We start from the raw sequence: 14,962 nt of genomic DNA, 5'->3' as shown, positions 1-14,962 counted from the left end.
TTATTTTGATCGTGTCTAACGTGTTAAACACAAGAGAAATGACATTTGGCACAACTCACATTCAAATGATTAAAACACAGGCCTACCTGATTTTAAAATTGTGCACGCATGCAGGTGCACACATGTATGTATGCACACACGCACATGCACACACACACAGAAAAACTACTATCCTTGTGTAATGGACCTGTTGATTCTCAATCACTGTGAATTCACATCATGCATGAAATAGTGTGGGCTCTCTCTGGCCACCATTAGAACTGCATATGGTTTTGCACATCAGAAGTCACTAGAAAAATGTATGCGTTTCAGTACCTTGTTTGCCAATGAACATATAGCAAGGCTGAGGAAGCTATTTTAAGCTTTCTCATCATTCACTCACCATAATGCAGCCAGTTGTTTGTCCTCTGGTGTGGCATTGGGGCCTGAATGAGTTTTTAGTCTCATAGCATACCTAGGGGGAAAAAAGGAAAACCAAAGAAATCTTTTAAAAAAGCTTTCTTATTAACAATAGAACATCTTCAGTGATCGAAGTTTTCTTTGCTTAGTACTTAGTTTTTCATAGCACTTGCTATTCTTTTTTTTTTTTTTTTGGCTTTCTTTCTTTTTCTTTCTTTCTTTCTTTCTTTCTTTCTTTCTTTCTTTCTCTTTCTTTCTTTCTTTCTCTTTCTTTCTTTCTTTCTTTCTTTCTTTCTTTCTTTCTTTCTTTCTTTCTTTCTTTCTTTCTTTCTTTCTTTCTTTCCTTCCTTCCTTCCTTCCTTCCTTCCTTCCTTTCTTTCTTTCTTTCTTTCTTTCTTTCTTTCTTTCTTTCTTTCGAGAGGGGGGATGTGGAGAGGGAGAATCTCAAGCCGACTCCACACTGAGCATGGAGCCTAATGTGAGGCTTGATATCACAACCCTGAGATCATGACCTGAGCTGAAATCAAGACTTGGGATGCACAATCAACTGAGCCACCCAGATGCCCCCCTGTTAATTCTTTCTTAAAAGCTAAGCTGATGCTGCCCCATTTCCCCTAAGCATTATATTACTATGACAGCTAGAACAAAATGACTTTTATGGCCCTCTAGGTACTTACTGCTCCAAGTTCAAATGCTACAGATCGTTGAGAGTGATACCAGTTCAAGCATTATCTAGGTGTATGGTGACACATCCATTTTTCTAATTTGGACTTATGGCTGAATGACTAACAAGATGGAGTGAAGTTCAATCCTTCTAAACTAATTTCCAGAAAAATATTCACTTCCTGTATTCAGATGAATGCTTGGATTTTACCCTTTTCACCGTTCAGGAACTCTTACTTTGATGGCTGTGTAAATGTCCTAGGCGCATAACTAGTGGCTCTTATGAACTTTACTTAATCCCACTTATTTCTCTAAACCAAGGGGACTATGGTCATTCCATTCTCTCAGTAATATACCAAGTTACTTGTAGGCTCTGGGAGAGAGCTCAGACAGAGGTTAAATGATCAGAAAGTCCTGGGTTCAAATCCAAGTTCAGCCTCAATTTCTTTACCGATAAAATAAGACTAATATTGCTGATCATATAGCATTGTTGTATGGAGAGTATTGGTCAAGGTCATTGTAAGTTGCTAAAAAAAATGATACTGTTATTATACTAGCTCCACAGCATGCAGATTTGTAGTGTCTTTGAATATATCTCCACGCATAGTTTTTCTAGTGGTTGCTCTGAGTATTTACAATATACATGTATGTGCCTTACCATAATTCACTGGTGTTAACACGTTTCACTTTGAGTGAAGCATGGAGACTTTATTTCCCTTTCAGTCCCTTTACTTTATTCACTTTTCAAAAACATTGTCTGGTGACAATGATCAGCTGGTGATATGATTCTTGTTTTGATCATTGAGTATGATTTATGAAACTCTTGAGGAGGATAGTTTATTGCATGTTTTTGTACTCTGTTCTTCCGTTGTTCTTCCTTCCTTTCTGATGCTCCAAGATTCCTTCATTTGTCATCTCCTTTCAGTTTGAGGAACTTCTTCTAGCTAATCTTCATAGTTTAAAAACAAATAACTTTGTTTTTCTTAGTCTGAGAATATTTTTATTTCCTTTTCTTTCCTGTATAATGATGTTTCACTGAATCTAAAATTCAGTTTGATGGGTTTTTCTTTCAACACTTGAAAAATGTCATGCCACTCTCTTCCATCCTCCATGGTTTCAGATGAGAAGTCTGCTGTCATATGAATTGGTGCTCCTTTATAAGTAATGCATCATTTCTCTCCAGCTGTCTTCAGGATTCATGTTTGTTTGTTTTTAGTTTTCAGAAACATAGTGCTGATGTGTCTTGTCATGCATTTCTTTGGGTTTATTCTACTTGGGTTTTTCTCAGCTTCTTGTACCTGCATATTTATGTTTTTGCCAAATTTGGCAAATTTCAGCCATTACTTCTTCAAATATTCTTTTAATTCCATTCACTTCCACTCCTGAGACTCCAATGATACACACGTTGGATCTTTTGTCAGTGTGTTTGAAACTCGTGGGGCTCCACCCATTTTTTTTTTCAGTTTATTTTCTCTTTGTTAATCAGATTGGATACATTCCATTTTCTGTTCTCAAGTTCACTAATTCTATCCTCTGTCATTCTGTTGGAGAAGATCTTCAAAAAGCGGTGACTGCCAATTGACCTGTGAGCTGGACCTGGGTGAACAGAGGCTCCTCACCTTCCTTGTTCTTGAAATGTGGGTTCTGGGCAGCCCAGGTGGCTCAGCAGTTTAGTGCCACCTTCAGCCAGAGCCTGATCCTGGAGACCTGGGATTGAGTCCCGCATCAGGCTCCCTGCATGGAGCCTGCTTCTCCCTCTGCCTGTGTCTCTCCGCCTCTCTCTCTCTCTCTCTCTGTGTGTGTCTCTCATGAGTAAATAAATGAAAAATCTTAAAAAAAAAAAAAAAGAAATGTGGGTTCTACTTGCCTCTTCTGCTCCCAGAGGCTACTCCAAGGACAGAGCCTTGAGACAGTAAATACAGTGTTGAGAATATCTGCCTAGTAGACTTGGCTAAACCCAGTTAAAGCCCCTATGTAAACTTTAAGATTTGGTGTGTGTGTGAGTGGATCCATTCACCTTGTGGTCACCCAAGTAAGTTCTCTTTGCTTATTAAACCTGCCACCTAGGAACATGGAGTGGTCTGCCCTTTTCCCCTCATGTCTCCTTACCCCCTTTATCTACAAGGGAGCAGTTTCAGATTACATTTGGGAAGCTCCTGACACAGTGTTATGAACTAACACATCTCCACTCTGCTATTGAGCCTATCCAGTGAGATTTTTGTTACTGTTATATTTTTCATTTCTGTAATTTACATTCAATTCTTTAAAAAAATAACATTTCTTTGTTGAAATTTTTTATTTTTTGTTTCTTTCAAGAGAATTTATCAATTTGTTGAAGCATTTTTGTGATGGCTGCTTTAAAATACTATCAGATAATTCCAACCTTTGATTCGTCTTGGCGATTGGTGTCAAATGGTTGTCTTTTCTCATTTCTTACTGCCATTTTCTTATTCAGTTGTGATTTCTTGTTTCTTGGTATGATAAGTGAGTTTCTACTGTAACTTGAATATTTGGCTATTATGTTAGGAGACTCTGGGTCCTATCTAAATCTTTTATTTTAAAAGGAAGCTGCCTTGTTCAGATTTAGCAGGCAAGTCCTGGCCTACTTCTGGGTTGTAGTTCCAATTACAATTTAATTTTTAGAGTGCTTGTGGTACCATTTTGATTTGTGATGCTTGGTATCCTTTGAGGAGAAAGGAATTCTCCTGCCTATGGTGACAAAGAGGGCATCCTGAGCTGGACAGTCATGGTGAGATCCCCCTTGCCAGTGCTCTCAGCCCCCATTGTCTCTCAGTGGGGGAGGAGAGTCTTAAGTCTGGCAGGCAACATGCCTAGATTTACGTGGTGAATTAATGCTATTTTCTAATTCAGATAAAAATAATTTCTTTTGTCTTAGTTTTCTTAGTAGTTTAAGGGATTCTATTCAGTCTGAATTATCTAGAAGATAGATTGTGTTCTCCATCATGCAATGATACTTGCATTAGTGAATACATTTGAGTCCTAACTCTGGTGCAGAGCAGGTGTAGCACATCAGCATCTCCAGGTGTATTTGACTGGCATCAGGCTTTCATTGTTGTTTGCTTATTTGTCTTTTAAAATTTGAATGCCTTAAAGGGGGCCAGGCCCACTCCAGTTTGCCATAAGACCTCTGACTTATTTGTTCATTCAAATATTTATTGAGCACGTATCATGTTCCAGGAACTATCCTAGGGATTAAGGATACATCAATAAACAAATCAGAACCCCTCCCCTCAACTTCTCTGTGTTGGGGAATGCTAGGACACATCACTTCTTTTGTGTGCCTATCGAGGGTCACCATTTTCTTACCCGTCTGTGGGTCCCTCAGTCTGTGCCTTACTCTGAGGAAGGAATGGGGGAATCTAGGATCTCTTAGAGTAATTTTAAGTATTTTACTATGGTGATTTCTTTTGTTCGCTGACAAAAATAGCATACGATGTAAGAAAACAGTATGAAGGGATCCAATAATACACTGATATAGTAGGGATATTTTAATAAGAAAAATGACTGGGCAGTGTTGACTTTCAAAACATTCTTAAGAGGTACTTTTTAAAGATGATGTATTCTCTGATGCTGGGGTGACAGTTTCAAAGGCTAGAAATTACTTACTGAAGGAGAGTGGTATAAAATACCTCATTGTATCTTTGGGCCAATAAAGATCAAAAAGGTTATAACCGAAGATGACTAGAAATCTTCCATCTGGTATGATGGGGCATGCTAAAGCATTTAATCTTAGGTTGCAAAGAATTCCAGAATTAGGAAAGTCTCTTAAAGTTAGTTTTGGGGAAGAATAATTTTACATATGGGTATTATATATTATCTCAAGCAGTTGAACTAACTAGAGACATAAACTATATGACAAGGTTCTTAGTATGGTTCATGGATGAGATTCCCTTAATGGTTCATTAAAAAGACATTAAAGATGTGCCTTTCTGGGTCTCCGTGATGGAAGACAAGAGTCTCCCATCCAACTCCTTGATGTGGGCATGTCAGAAACTCTACTTCTACTCACATTACATGTCTCAACCCAGGTGGGGGATGGTGCTCCCAGTCAGGTCTAAGAATAAAACATCAGTACCTGTTGAGACAGCATCTCATAGGAGAGAATTTCCTTTCCTAAAATCCTCCCGAATGTTCTTTCCTCTCATCAAATACTCCTGAATCATTTACTGATGGAGTTAGGATTTTTATTATACTAAACTGAATCATATTTTTAAAAAAACAGCATAAAGGTGAAATTAGTTCAAAATCTGCCACTTCCCAGCTGGGTGATGTAGGCATGTCACATTTCACTTGGACTCAGCTTCCTTTCTCCAGCAATCAGGGGTGAGAGGAGCTCTCCTGCTCAGTCACAAAGAGAGCAAAGGAGGCAGGGTATGTGAAAGTACCTTGCAAAATCTTACATTCTTCCTTGTGGGAATGAACAGGAGTTCTTGGTAGCTGACATACATCCCTCATCCCCTCCACTTCCCCAACAAGACACAGTGCTTACCTGATGAGCTCTACTGTTTCCGAATACATTGTATAAGGAGATTTGGATTCCATTGGGCCTTGTTCCATTGCATTTCCACACTCAATAAATGACAAAGCTGCTTCAGCATAGTTCAAAGCCTTTCCAAACTTTTCCACCTGATCAACAGAGTTAATACAGTGTCTTTCTTAAGTATAGTTCTTTAAATGGCATTGTTACATAGTTTATATGCTTTATTTGAGAAACCCGACATTTGAGTCCCCAAATCCTGTGACTGGAGCTGAGAGAAGAAAGAAACAGGATGCTTCCTTCTCTAGTTATTTTCGCAAATTGCTACTGGTTCAGAGTAAGTGAGTGAATAGTTACATACAGAAATGTACCAAAGCCATACAATAGCTGCCAATCAGAATTGGTCAGAACTACATGGTTGCTCTAATTTCTTTTTCTTTCTAACCCCTAATTGCTTGGCAGCTTCCCTCCTTTTTCCTCCATGCTATGCTAAATAAAAAATGATTTGGGAGGATTATCTCAAGTTGTCTAAATTTATGTTAATTTCCCCCCATGTCAGTGAGGATAACTGAGAATTGGCTTCATATTTTTAGACTCTCATAAATCTGAACTCACACATCAAGGCAACCATATATTGTTACTCTCTGTGATAATTACATATTCTAAATTTGGATCGTATCATCTTCCCGGTTTTCACATATTCATTCATCAACCAAAAGAGAATTACACAAAGACTACTGATCTAGGTCCTGCCTCTGAAAACAATTTTCATTCATAATGGATACCTTAGAAAACGTCAATGTAGAGCAAAACTCTCTCTCTTTGGCAAATCAAGTTTTAAAATTTTTAAAAAAGATTTTATTTGTTTATTTGACAGAGATAGAGAAAGAGAGCACAAGCAGGAGGAGTGGCAGAGGGAGAGGAAGAAGTAGGCTCCCCACTGAGCAGGGAGCCCAATGCAGGGCTCAATCCCAGGACCTGAGATCATGACCTGAGCCAAAGGCAGACACTTAACTGACTGAGCCACCCAGGTGTCCTAGTAAATCAAGTTTTTAAACAGTTTATAACCCTAATAGGCTATAGAGAGATACTTCTTGACAGCGCTTTCAGACCAAGGAGGTCACTTCATTCAAGAAGTATTTTCTATAGCACCTAGTTCTGTGCAGTACGCATTTGAGACATAAAACTCCTTCCAGGAACACAGAATGCACCTGGAGAGAGAAAACGTGCACCCACAAGATAGTTCAAAGTGCAAGGCAGTCTGTGATTAACAGAATACAAAGCCAAGAGTCCAATGCTAAGAGATGGTAGGAAGGGAGTAAGTCATGGGGCTGCAGATTGGCTGGGGAGGCCTCAGGGAGACCTGAAAATGAGAATGGGAAGGAATGGTATAATTTGGCTGGATTTGGGGAGGAAGCTGAAGGTGTGAGTAGCTGTGTGTGTGCGCGAGGCTCTGCTGCGGCACAGGCCCACTGGGGCACAGGCCCACTGGCTGGCACGAGTGATGTGTGCTCAGAGACCAGGAAAGCACCAGCCTGGCTGCCGCAGCATGTTGATAGGAAAGGTCAGCTTCTGGTAACCTGACACCGAAGGAACAATCCTTGGAAAGCCTTGGATGATCCAGGCAGAAATTTTCATTCTGCTTTAAAATATGGTGTTCTTTTCCAATAGTGACTATGGCATCAGCTTTTTTGGGTGACCAGAGCTTTCCATCAGACTGTGGGGTGGTAAGGACAAGAACCATACCTTCCATTTCCCTTGTCTATTTTCTGATAACTCTGTTTATTTCCCCCTGCACACTGGTGTACCGAGGCAGAGATATTCATACAAATAAATGTCTGATGGGCAACACTGGTAGCACTGGGAGAGAGGTATGCTATGATCTGAGTACCTTCAGCCCTAGAATACTACCCTGAAGGTCATTTGAAATGCCTTATTCATCTCTGGCACCCTCAGCTCAGGAATGCTGGAGAGGGACAGAACAGGAATTACTAGGTAGGAAGAGTCTCTTTGGATGAGATCTTAAGATGGAACAATCATGTTATCTCCTTTAGAAAAAACCAGAAGTTTTCTACTTCTTGCTTGGAAGAGTCAAGCTTTCCAAAACAGGAGATTTTCCAAGTAAGAAAAGTTATTATTATTATTTTTCAAAACATCAAATCATGGTGACTTTTGGGTCTTATGAGCTGCATAATAGTTTCTGTGTTGTACAGTTTCAGAGGAAGTATTAATTTTGGCAGATACACAGGCAGAACATGAGTCTTTTTGAAAAAGGACTTGATCCTGGGACCAAGCCAAGGGTTGGCCAGGCTAACAAGAAAGAAAAATGCAAACCTAGATTTTTTTTTTTAAAGGAACAAAATACTACCACCCACTGACTCCATTGCCTCTAGTTACTATTCAGACCTTAGAACTAAATTGAAATATTCATTTATCCGGCACTTTCTCCCAGTCAGACATTATTGGTTGAAGTCATAATTTATTGGGCTATGAGCACTTGATTATATAAACATTTCTCCATTTAACAGACCCAGCCATCCTTGTAATAGATTTTATAATTACCCCAGCTATATTGCCCCAGTGATGAAGCTGCAGTACAAACATAATTTGGAGGAACATATCTGGAAAGAAAAGGGTCTTACCATTGCATCTGCTTTATGCTTCATCCGTTTAGCTTCTTGCATAAAATAATCTGCACTGCGTGGCCTACAGGAGAGAATATTAAATGTCATTATTCTGTAAGTGCAGGATCTTTGGAAAATATTCTTCCCTTTTGCTCAAACTTGAATCACAGTTTTCAAAGTTGGTTTAATAGGGAATCAAGCATTTTTGCATTCCCAAATTACTGCCTATCTGTAAAATATCATAATTCCTTTTCTCTTACATTAGCTATTCAAAACACACTCAATATCTGCAGATAGTCTACATCTACAATGATTTTAATTGGGTTCCCCAGTGGTTAATTTGTGAATTAGATTTCTTATTGCATGGCTGAGGAAACAAAAAAACCTTATTTTACATGAAATTTGTATACAATAATTCCTTTTTACTGTAAAGATCATAAATATACCTCATAATAACTGTATAGATATGTATGGGTGAGTACACTTATGTATTCTTAGGAAAGTACATGTCGTTTATATGCATAAATGGCACCTACAGTTGTATCTATCTATATATAATTATTTTAAGGCTTCACAGTGAAACATGAAAAGAGGTAATACTGTATCATTATATTCCAATTATAATGAAGTTAATTGTAAAGTGATGTCTACCTTGTAACAATTCAAAGTAGCATGTATTCTCCAGAGTTCTGATTAGCTGGCTGGTAAACATTAACAGCAGACATGTGCATTATTGAAACAATAGCCCCTGCCAGCACTAACTCTGCTGGGAGATGAAAGTAATTCATACAGAGACCAATCTGAGTGTGTGTAATGACCCCACGTTACGCAAAGCTACTCAGCAGACAGTACCTTTAAATGCTTAGTCTGATAGATTTTTAAAAATCTACATACCGTAGATATCATTAGCCCAAGCTTTTTATATTATGGGTCTTTATGTAATCAATAAACTTGATCTATTCATGAATATCCAATATAAGCCAGGACTCCTCCAATGAGTTAAGATGTAAGAAGTGATGTTAATCACGGACTGACTCACCTATTGTTACATGCTTATTCTGAACTCTCTTCTTTCAGATTCTAATGGGTCTTTTTCCTTACTTCAATATTAGGGGTCAGAGCATCCTTTTATCCAAAGAGGTCAAAATGCTTGGAAAAACCATGTGTACCATGATAATGACATTGCAATCCCAAACTTCTATCCTCATTTTAATGGTTTTAATCAATCAAGCAAATAAACAAACCAGCAGCATAACAAATAATTAGTTTCGAGTATAAATCATGGAGGCAAGAAAAAGACCTTGGTTTTCTGTCTTTGAATTTCCCCGTAAAATATTGTATTCCTGTGGTAATGTGCTGAGAATATTTTACTTTTCCAACAAGGAGATAAGGAACATAGCTGCAGAATTTCCTTAATGCGTAAAATTAAACTCCCCATCTTTGGTTCATCATCCCTCTATCATTCTTACTGCCACTCTGGCCTGAAGCCTTCCATTCATCTCGGTAGGTCTTTGTGGCAGGTGGGACCTGAGGTTTCCTTTAGAGGAAGGCCTTGCTCCTACTGGCTTTGCTTCCTCTAGGTCATTTCCTAGATGTTCACACATCTTCCATTTAAATGGGTTTTGGGTGCCTTTGCATATGGTATTCCCTTCTTTGTCCACACATTGACCTTTGAACACCTTTTGGATATTGGTCTTGGATTCCAAGTCTGACGGTTTACATTTTTATTGTTACTGTCTTTGTTTTTTAATGGATTTTATTTTTCAGAGCAGTCTTAGGTTCACAACAAAATTGAATGGCAAGTATAGAGAGTTTAGAGAGTTGTCATATACCTCCTGCTCCTCTCTCCCCAGCCTCTCTTATATACCTTAACATCCCTCACCAGAGTGGCACATTTGTTACAACTGATGAACCTACACTGACACATCATTATCACCCCAAATCCAGAGTTACATTAGGGTTCACTTCTGGTGTTGTATATTCTGTAAGGCTTAACAAATGTATATTGACATTTATCTACCATTATAGTATCATAGAGCAGAGTTTCATTGCCCTAAAAATCCTTTAGATTATTTTTTGTTCATCTTTTTGCTGAATGTCCCAGCATAGAATACCAGATTCTACCTCTAGTCCAGACCCAGACCTGACTCCTGAGCTTCAGAGGAGTTCCCAGAGCCTATCTGCTCAGGAGAGGAGTTCCAGTATCTTCATCCATTCCTCTTCCCTGTTATCAGATGCTGTGAGTGCATCCTCCTTGTAAACATCCTTTCTTTTCTTGGTTAGCACATCCACTACCCAAACCTAGGCTTTCATCACCTTTCTTGGCTTCTCGTTTTGCTTTGCTCCAACCTGTCCTGAGCTTTAACCCTTGACCAGTGTTCGTAAAACATGGCTTTCATTATGTCACCATCTTACTTACAGGCCTAAAATCAATCTCCAGATCCCACAGGATCAAATCTCAGTTCAGGCCCCCAGTGATCTTGCCTAGCCTCCTTAATGGTATCAGTTAGTCACCAAGGCTCTGAACCACAGCCTGGGGTGGCTTCCTCACTGTGTTGTTCACATGCCATCTCTGTCTTAGAACCTCTCTGCTCCTCCCTTTCCTCTCACCTGGAACACCCTGCTCACTGACTGCACATACAGTGTATGCCTTCTATGAGTCAAATGTTACCTCTCCCTCAAATTCTTATGCTGTGGGGCCTTGCTTGTGAACTCTGGTCCACACTTACCCCTGTCCTTCCTCGATGCACCTTCATCTTTACACTATACTTCTAGGCATTTAATTATCTTCTGAGCTCTAGGGCTACCATCCTTGCACGTGGACAGCTCTGTAGCTGGTACATTTTCAGCAGGGAATATGCCATGGACATCTTTGATCATCCCCACCCTATGGTTTTAGGCACATGGTAGAAGGTACATGAACCCCCCTGGAATAGCACTGAATTCATTTTGAGCTTAGAAGAGAGTGGTGGCTTCGGATGGGGTGCAGCATCACAGCCAATAAGCCAGAGAACGTCTCCATGGCAACTTGAAATTCTCCACATCATTATCCACTCCACACTCTAGTATATGAGTTTGGTCAATTTTTTCTTGCCCGGTTCTGTAGACCTTGTCACTAACAGATCATCATTTCAAATGCATTCATTTTCATGAAAGGATTCTCCTGGCAATCAGCTATGGCATCTGAGTTTTAACTAGCCTTCTAAGTTACCTTTAGGGATGGCAGTGTCTAATTCCTCATATATGTTTCTTGATCAACATTGTTTTCTTTTTAAACAATTTTTATTTAATTTCTGATTAATATTTTTAATTTTTAATTTTTTGGTTTAAATTCAATTTGCCAGCTTATAGTATAACACCCTCAACATTGTTTTCATCTACAGCATGTAAATGTATTTTTAAAATTTGATATGGAGGTTGAGTTACAAACTCTCACAATACTGTACGAGGGTAAGTAACACATCTAATTTTCTGACTGTATCATAGCAGCTGACACTAACCTGAGATGATAGGAAAAAATGTACCATCCGGAGGCCATTTACAAACACATTAGTTAGAATTCTCATATTCGCATGTAATGGAGGGCTCACTATACTGAGTCACTGCAGATTGCCTGATGATTGGCTCATTTTCTCCTTTCAGGTGATTTCTAGTGCCACGCTCCTAGATCAGAACATCATTGAGGCAATGGGGCCAACTGGACGCCACTGAAGACTAGCCAGCAGCACAGTGGATGCATGCTATCATGAAGGCATCACTCTGACAGCAATGTACAAGTCAGGAGGAATGCAGAACTGTTGTCGCTACTGTGGCTGTTACACACTATGACTTGGCCAAGGTACTACAATAAAATCTAATTATTTTGGTGTTCAAACAGATTTGTGATCTAATTTTTTTTTTTACATGAAAAGCCTAAGGTCTTCATTTTTCATTTAGATAATAACATTCCTCATATTGTTTTTTCACAGTGATGGTAATTTTATAACGATATATGAATAAACCTAATACAAGTTCAATTAAACATCATACATGTAACTGTATCTTGGGTGCTTCGGAAATGGGGCTCTTGAGTGATCTTTTTAAAAGCCAAGGCTTAGCCATGTGTAGCTTTGTTGTAAGAGCTCTCTGTAACAACAGCAAAGAAAAAACATCTGAACACTTGATCCAAATAGAATGTTTTCTTTCTTCTCCTCACCCTCCCACTGCCCCACCTAAACACGCAGCCTTAGTTCTGAGCAGCCACAGGGTTTGAGCTACCCCGATATTTCTTCTGGCAGAGGAGTATTAAAGCAACCTTGCTTTTTGTTCTGCTCCGTGGCTGGGATCGAGTTGAATGGTCTCCCATGGAGAGGCTGGCAACCTTCTTTCTGTAATTCCTACCTCAGTGAAATGTGCGCCCCCCCCCCCCCCCCCGCCCCTTCCCCAGCAGAGCCGCCTGTTTTGTGAAAACTGGCAGGGATGGGAGCTCAATGTGTTTGAACAAACAGGTTCCTTGGCACAGCAGAAATCTGGATAATTTTCTTAGGGAAGTTGAAGTCCAAATCAGACAAGTAGGCAACTGCATACCAAATGAACTCATCATCCCATATCCTGTCAGCTTGTCATCTGATAAGCCCCATGGGTGTTACTGTGTCCCTCAGCTTTGAGGTACTCTCTTCACAAAGAAGGAAGCATGATGAGTTAAATACAGGCATCCCCCTGCTTTCTGAAAGTTTGAGGTATGCCACTTTGCTTTTACGAAAGACCTAGAATGTTTTTTGCTAACCTGGAGAGGATTTTCACTCTTCTGAAAAAAGCCTTACTGTGCCGATGGAGGTCTTTCTTAAAAATGGAGTAGTGCAAAGCGATATGTTGGAAAGCCGGGATGCTCTTCGCTTTACACAATTTTGACTTACAGATGGTTTCATAGGAACGCTCTACCCTCGGACAGCGGGAGAACCTGTAATTCTTTTTAATCCACTTCAGAGTCAGGGTTGCTGGTGTGCTGGTGTTGGCCTTATGACTGCTTCTTGAAGGAGGTAGGCAGACTGCATTTAAGCAGCTGTTTTTGTTTCCATTAGCTTGATGCTGGCGGGGACCCCAGAATCTCAAGAACCTGGCTTCTCAGAATCACAAGTGACCACTCATCGTGTCTCGTACAGGCCATGGGCCCTTGTGTGCAACTGCTTCTCTCCTGGTTGTGACAGAGAACAGTGTGTTTTCTAGGACACACAGGCTAAGTGTGGCAGGTTTTTGTCATTCAGTCACAAGCAATTTTCTGTTGAAATAGAAACTCAGCAGTTTGATTGTTGTTCTTCTCTGGGTGTGATATTTCAAATAAAGCATTTTACAAATGATCAGAAAAGTAAGATTTCCACTAGGGAGGTCTGAAAGACCTTGTCTTCCACGACTCCCAATGGCCTCAAGCCTAGTCTGTCTGTCTGTCTCTCTGTTTCAGTTAGAACAAAATAACTTGGCTGAGGGACTGGGATCTCTTAAAAGGGAAAATCCTATGTAAAGAACATAAGTGCTTATGGTTTACCAGGAAAGGTGGGGAAAGTGAGACCCTCAGGAGAAAAACCAATGGCCACAGCACGCTCTCCGTGGGAGCACCTTGTGCCATGTACTATCACCTACTCGAGGATTTCAGTTGGTGTCCTTTGACTAAATCAACACAAGAGATCTGACCTTTAACGTACTAGACTCTTCCCGTCCTCTATAAGATTAAATCCTTTTAGCTATGTGGAGCTAAATTGCTTTTAGCATTGTGGAGCATAATTACATCACAAATGCCAAATCCTTCCTTCCCGGCCAGCCACATTACACACACCATGGCCTTCAGCGCCGTGTAGCTGAGGGAGTCTTTTTTTTTTTTTTTAATAAAGATTTTATTTATGTATTCATGAGAGACATGGAGAGAGAGGCAGAGACATACGCAGAGGGAGAAGCAGGCTCCCCACAGGATGCCTGATGTGGGACTGGATCCCAGGACCCCAGGATCACACCCTGAGCTGGAGGCAGATGCTCAACATTGAGCCACTCAGGTGCCCTGAGGGAGTCTTCTCAATGTTGGGAGGTTTAAAGTAGCTGGGCTCTGGTTACTAGTGCCACGGGGACAGATGGAACGTTTGGTGGTTTTGCTGAATGTGATGATCGTGACCAACTCTTCCTTGTGAAATATGGGCAGGAGACAGTGCATCCTTCTGGGAGCAGCAGGCATTTCTGGCACTCAGGATTCGCTGGCTTCCCAAACCAGCAATATGGCTGGTGGGAAAGGAGACTTGATTTCTCAGCCAAGCATTTCACCACTTAGCTCGGCTCAGGACTTCTGTACTGAGGCCTTCATGACACAGTTGTTCTCTCTCAATTTTCCCAGGCCAAGAACTCCCCTGTCACTAATTATGACACAAAGTAATTTACAGCTCGTGGCTTCGCACTAATAAGATCAGTTTCTAGACTTTGAGTTGAATCAAGTGCTGTCACTCATTGACATAAATTCTTACAGATTTTTTTTTTTTAACAAAAGTTTGGCAATCACACCAGTGTCACCTTAAAACCGTGGCTGTCAAGTAGTGAATGTCGAGCATGGCTAAATGTCGGGGAGGAGGTGCAGTCACACTGCTGCCAATCTGAGCCTGCAAATTCTGCAGAACAAGTTGACCTGGATCACGTTTTTATAAATAAGTGTTATTTCGTTCAGTCCCATCTGCATCCTGAAGACACAAACTGGTGCCTGTTTAATTGGTAAGTAACATAGGAAAAGGGGCTTAGAAGTCCATGAATTTAAATCTACCTGCAT

At 40.2% G+C, this 14,962-nt stretch overlaps 1 protein-coding gene and 1 long non-coding RNA gene across 5 annotated transcripts in view; one reads left to right on the top strand and one right to left on the bottom strand.

Moving 5' to 3' along the window:
- Positions 1–14,962, bottom strand: part of AFF3 (ALF transcription elongation factor 3) — a 521,667-nt gene that overhangs the window by 10,911 nt on the left and 495,794 nt on the right. For all 4 annotated transcript variants that reach the window (XM_072844520.1, XM_072844518.1, XM_072844517.1 and 1 more), the window contains 3 exons: positions 8,203–8,266; positions 5,573–5,709; positions 383–454 (listed from right to left, as the gene is read on the bottom strand). In XM_072844520.1, the coding sequence (XP_072700621.1) occupies positions 383–454; positions 5,573–5,709; positions 8,203–8,266 (273 nt within the window). The remainder of the gene's footprint in view (positions 1–382; positions 455–5,572; positions 5,710–8,202; positions 8,267–14,962) is intronic.
- LOC140643102 (uncharacterized) overlaps positions 1–14,962 on the top strand; it is a 44,610-nt gene that overhangs the window by 6,525 nt on the left and 23,123 nt on the right. Inside the window, exons 2-3 of the long non-coding RNA XR_012039501.1 lie at positions 11,827–12,022; positions 14,690–14,907. This is a non-coding gene — a long non-coding RNA (uncharacterized lncRNA). The remainder of the gene's footprint in view (positions 1–11,826; positions 12,023–14,689; positions 14,908–14,962) is intronic.

This window comes from Canis lupus, chromosome 11 (genome assembly GCF_048164855.1).
Source record: "Canis lupus baileyi chromosome 11, mCanLup2.hap1, whole genome shotgun sequence".
In the NCBI taxonomy this organism is placed as follows: Eukaryota; Metazoa; Chordata; class Mammalia; order Carnivora; family Canidae; genus Canis; species Canis lupus.
This window is presented reverse-complemented; position numbering and strand designations above follow the sequence as displayed.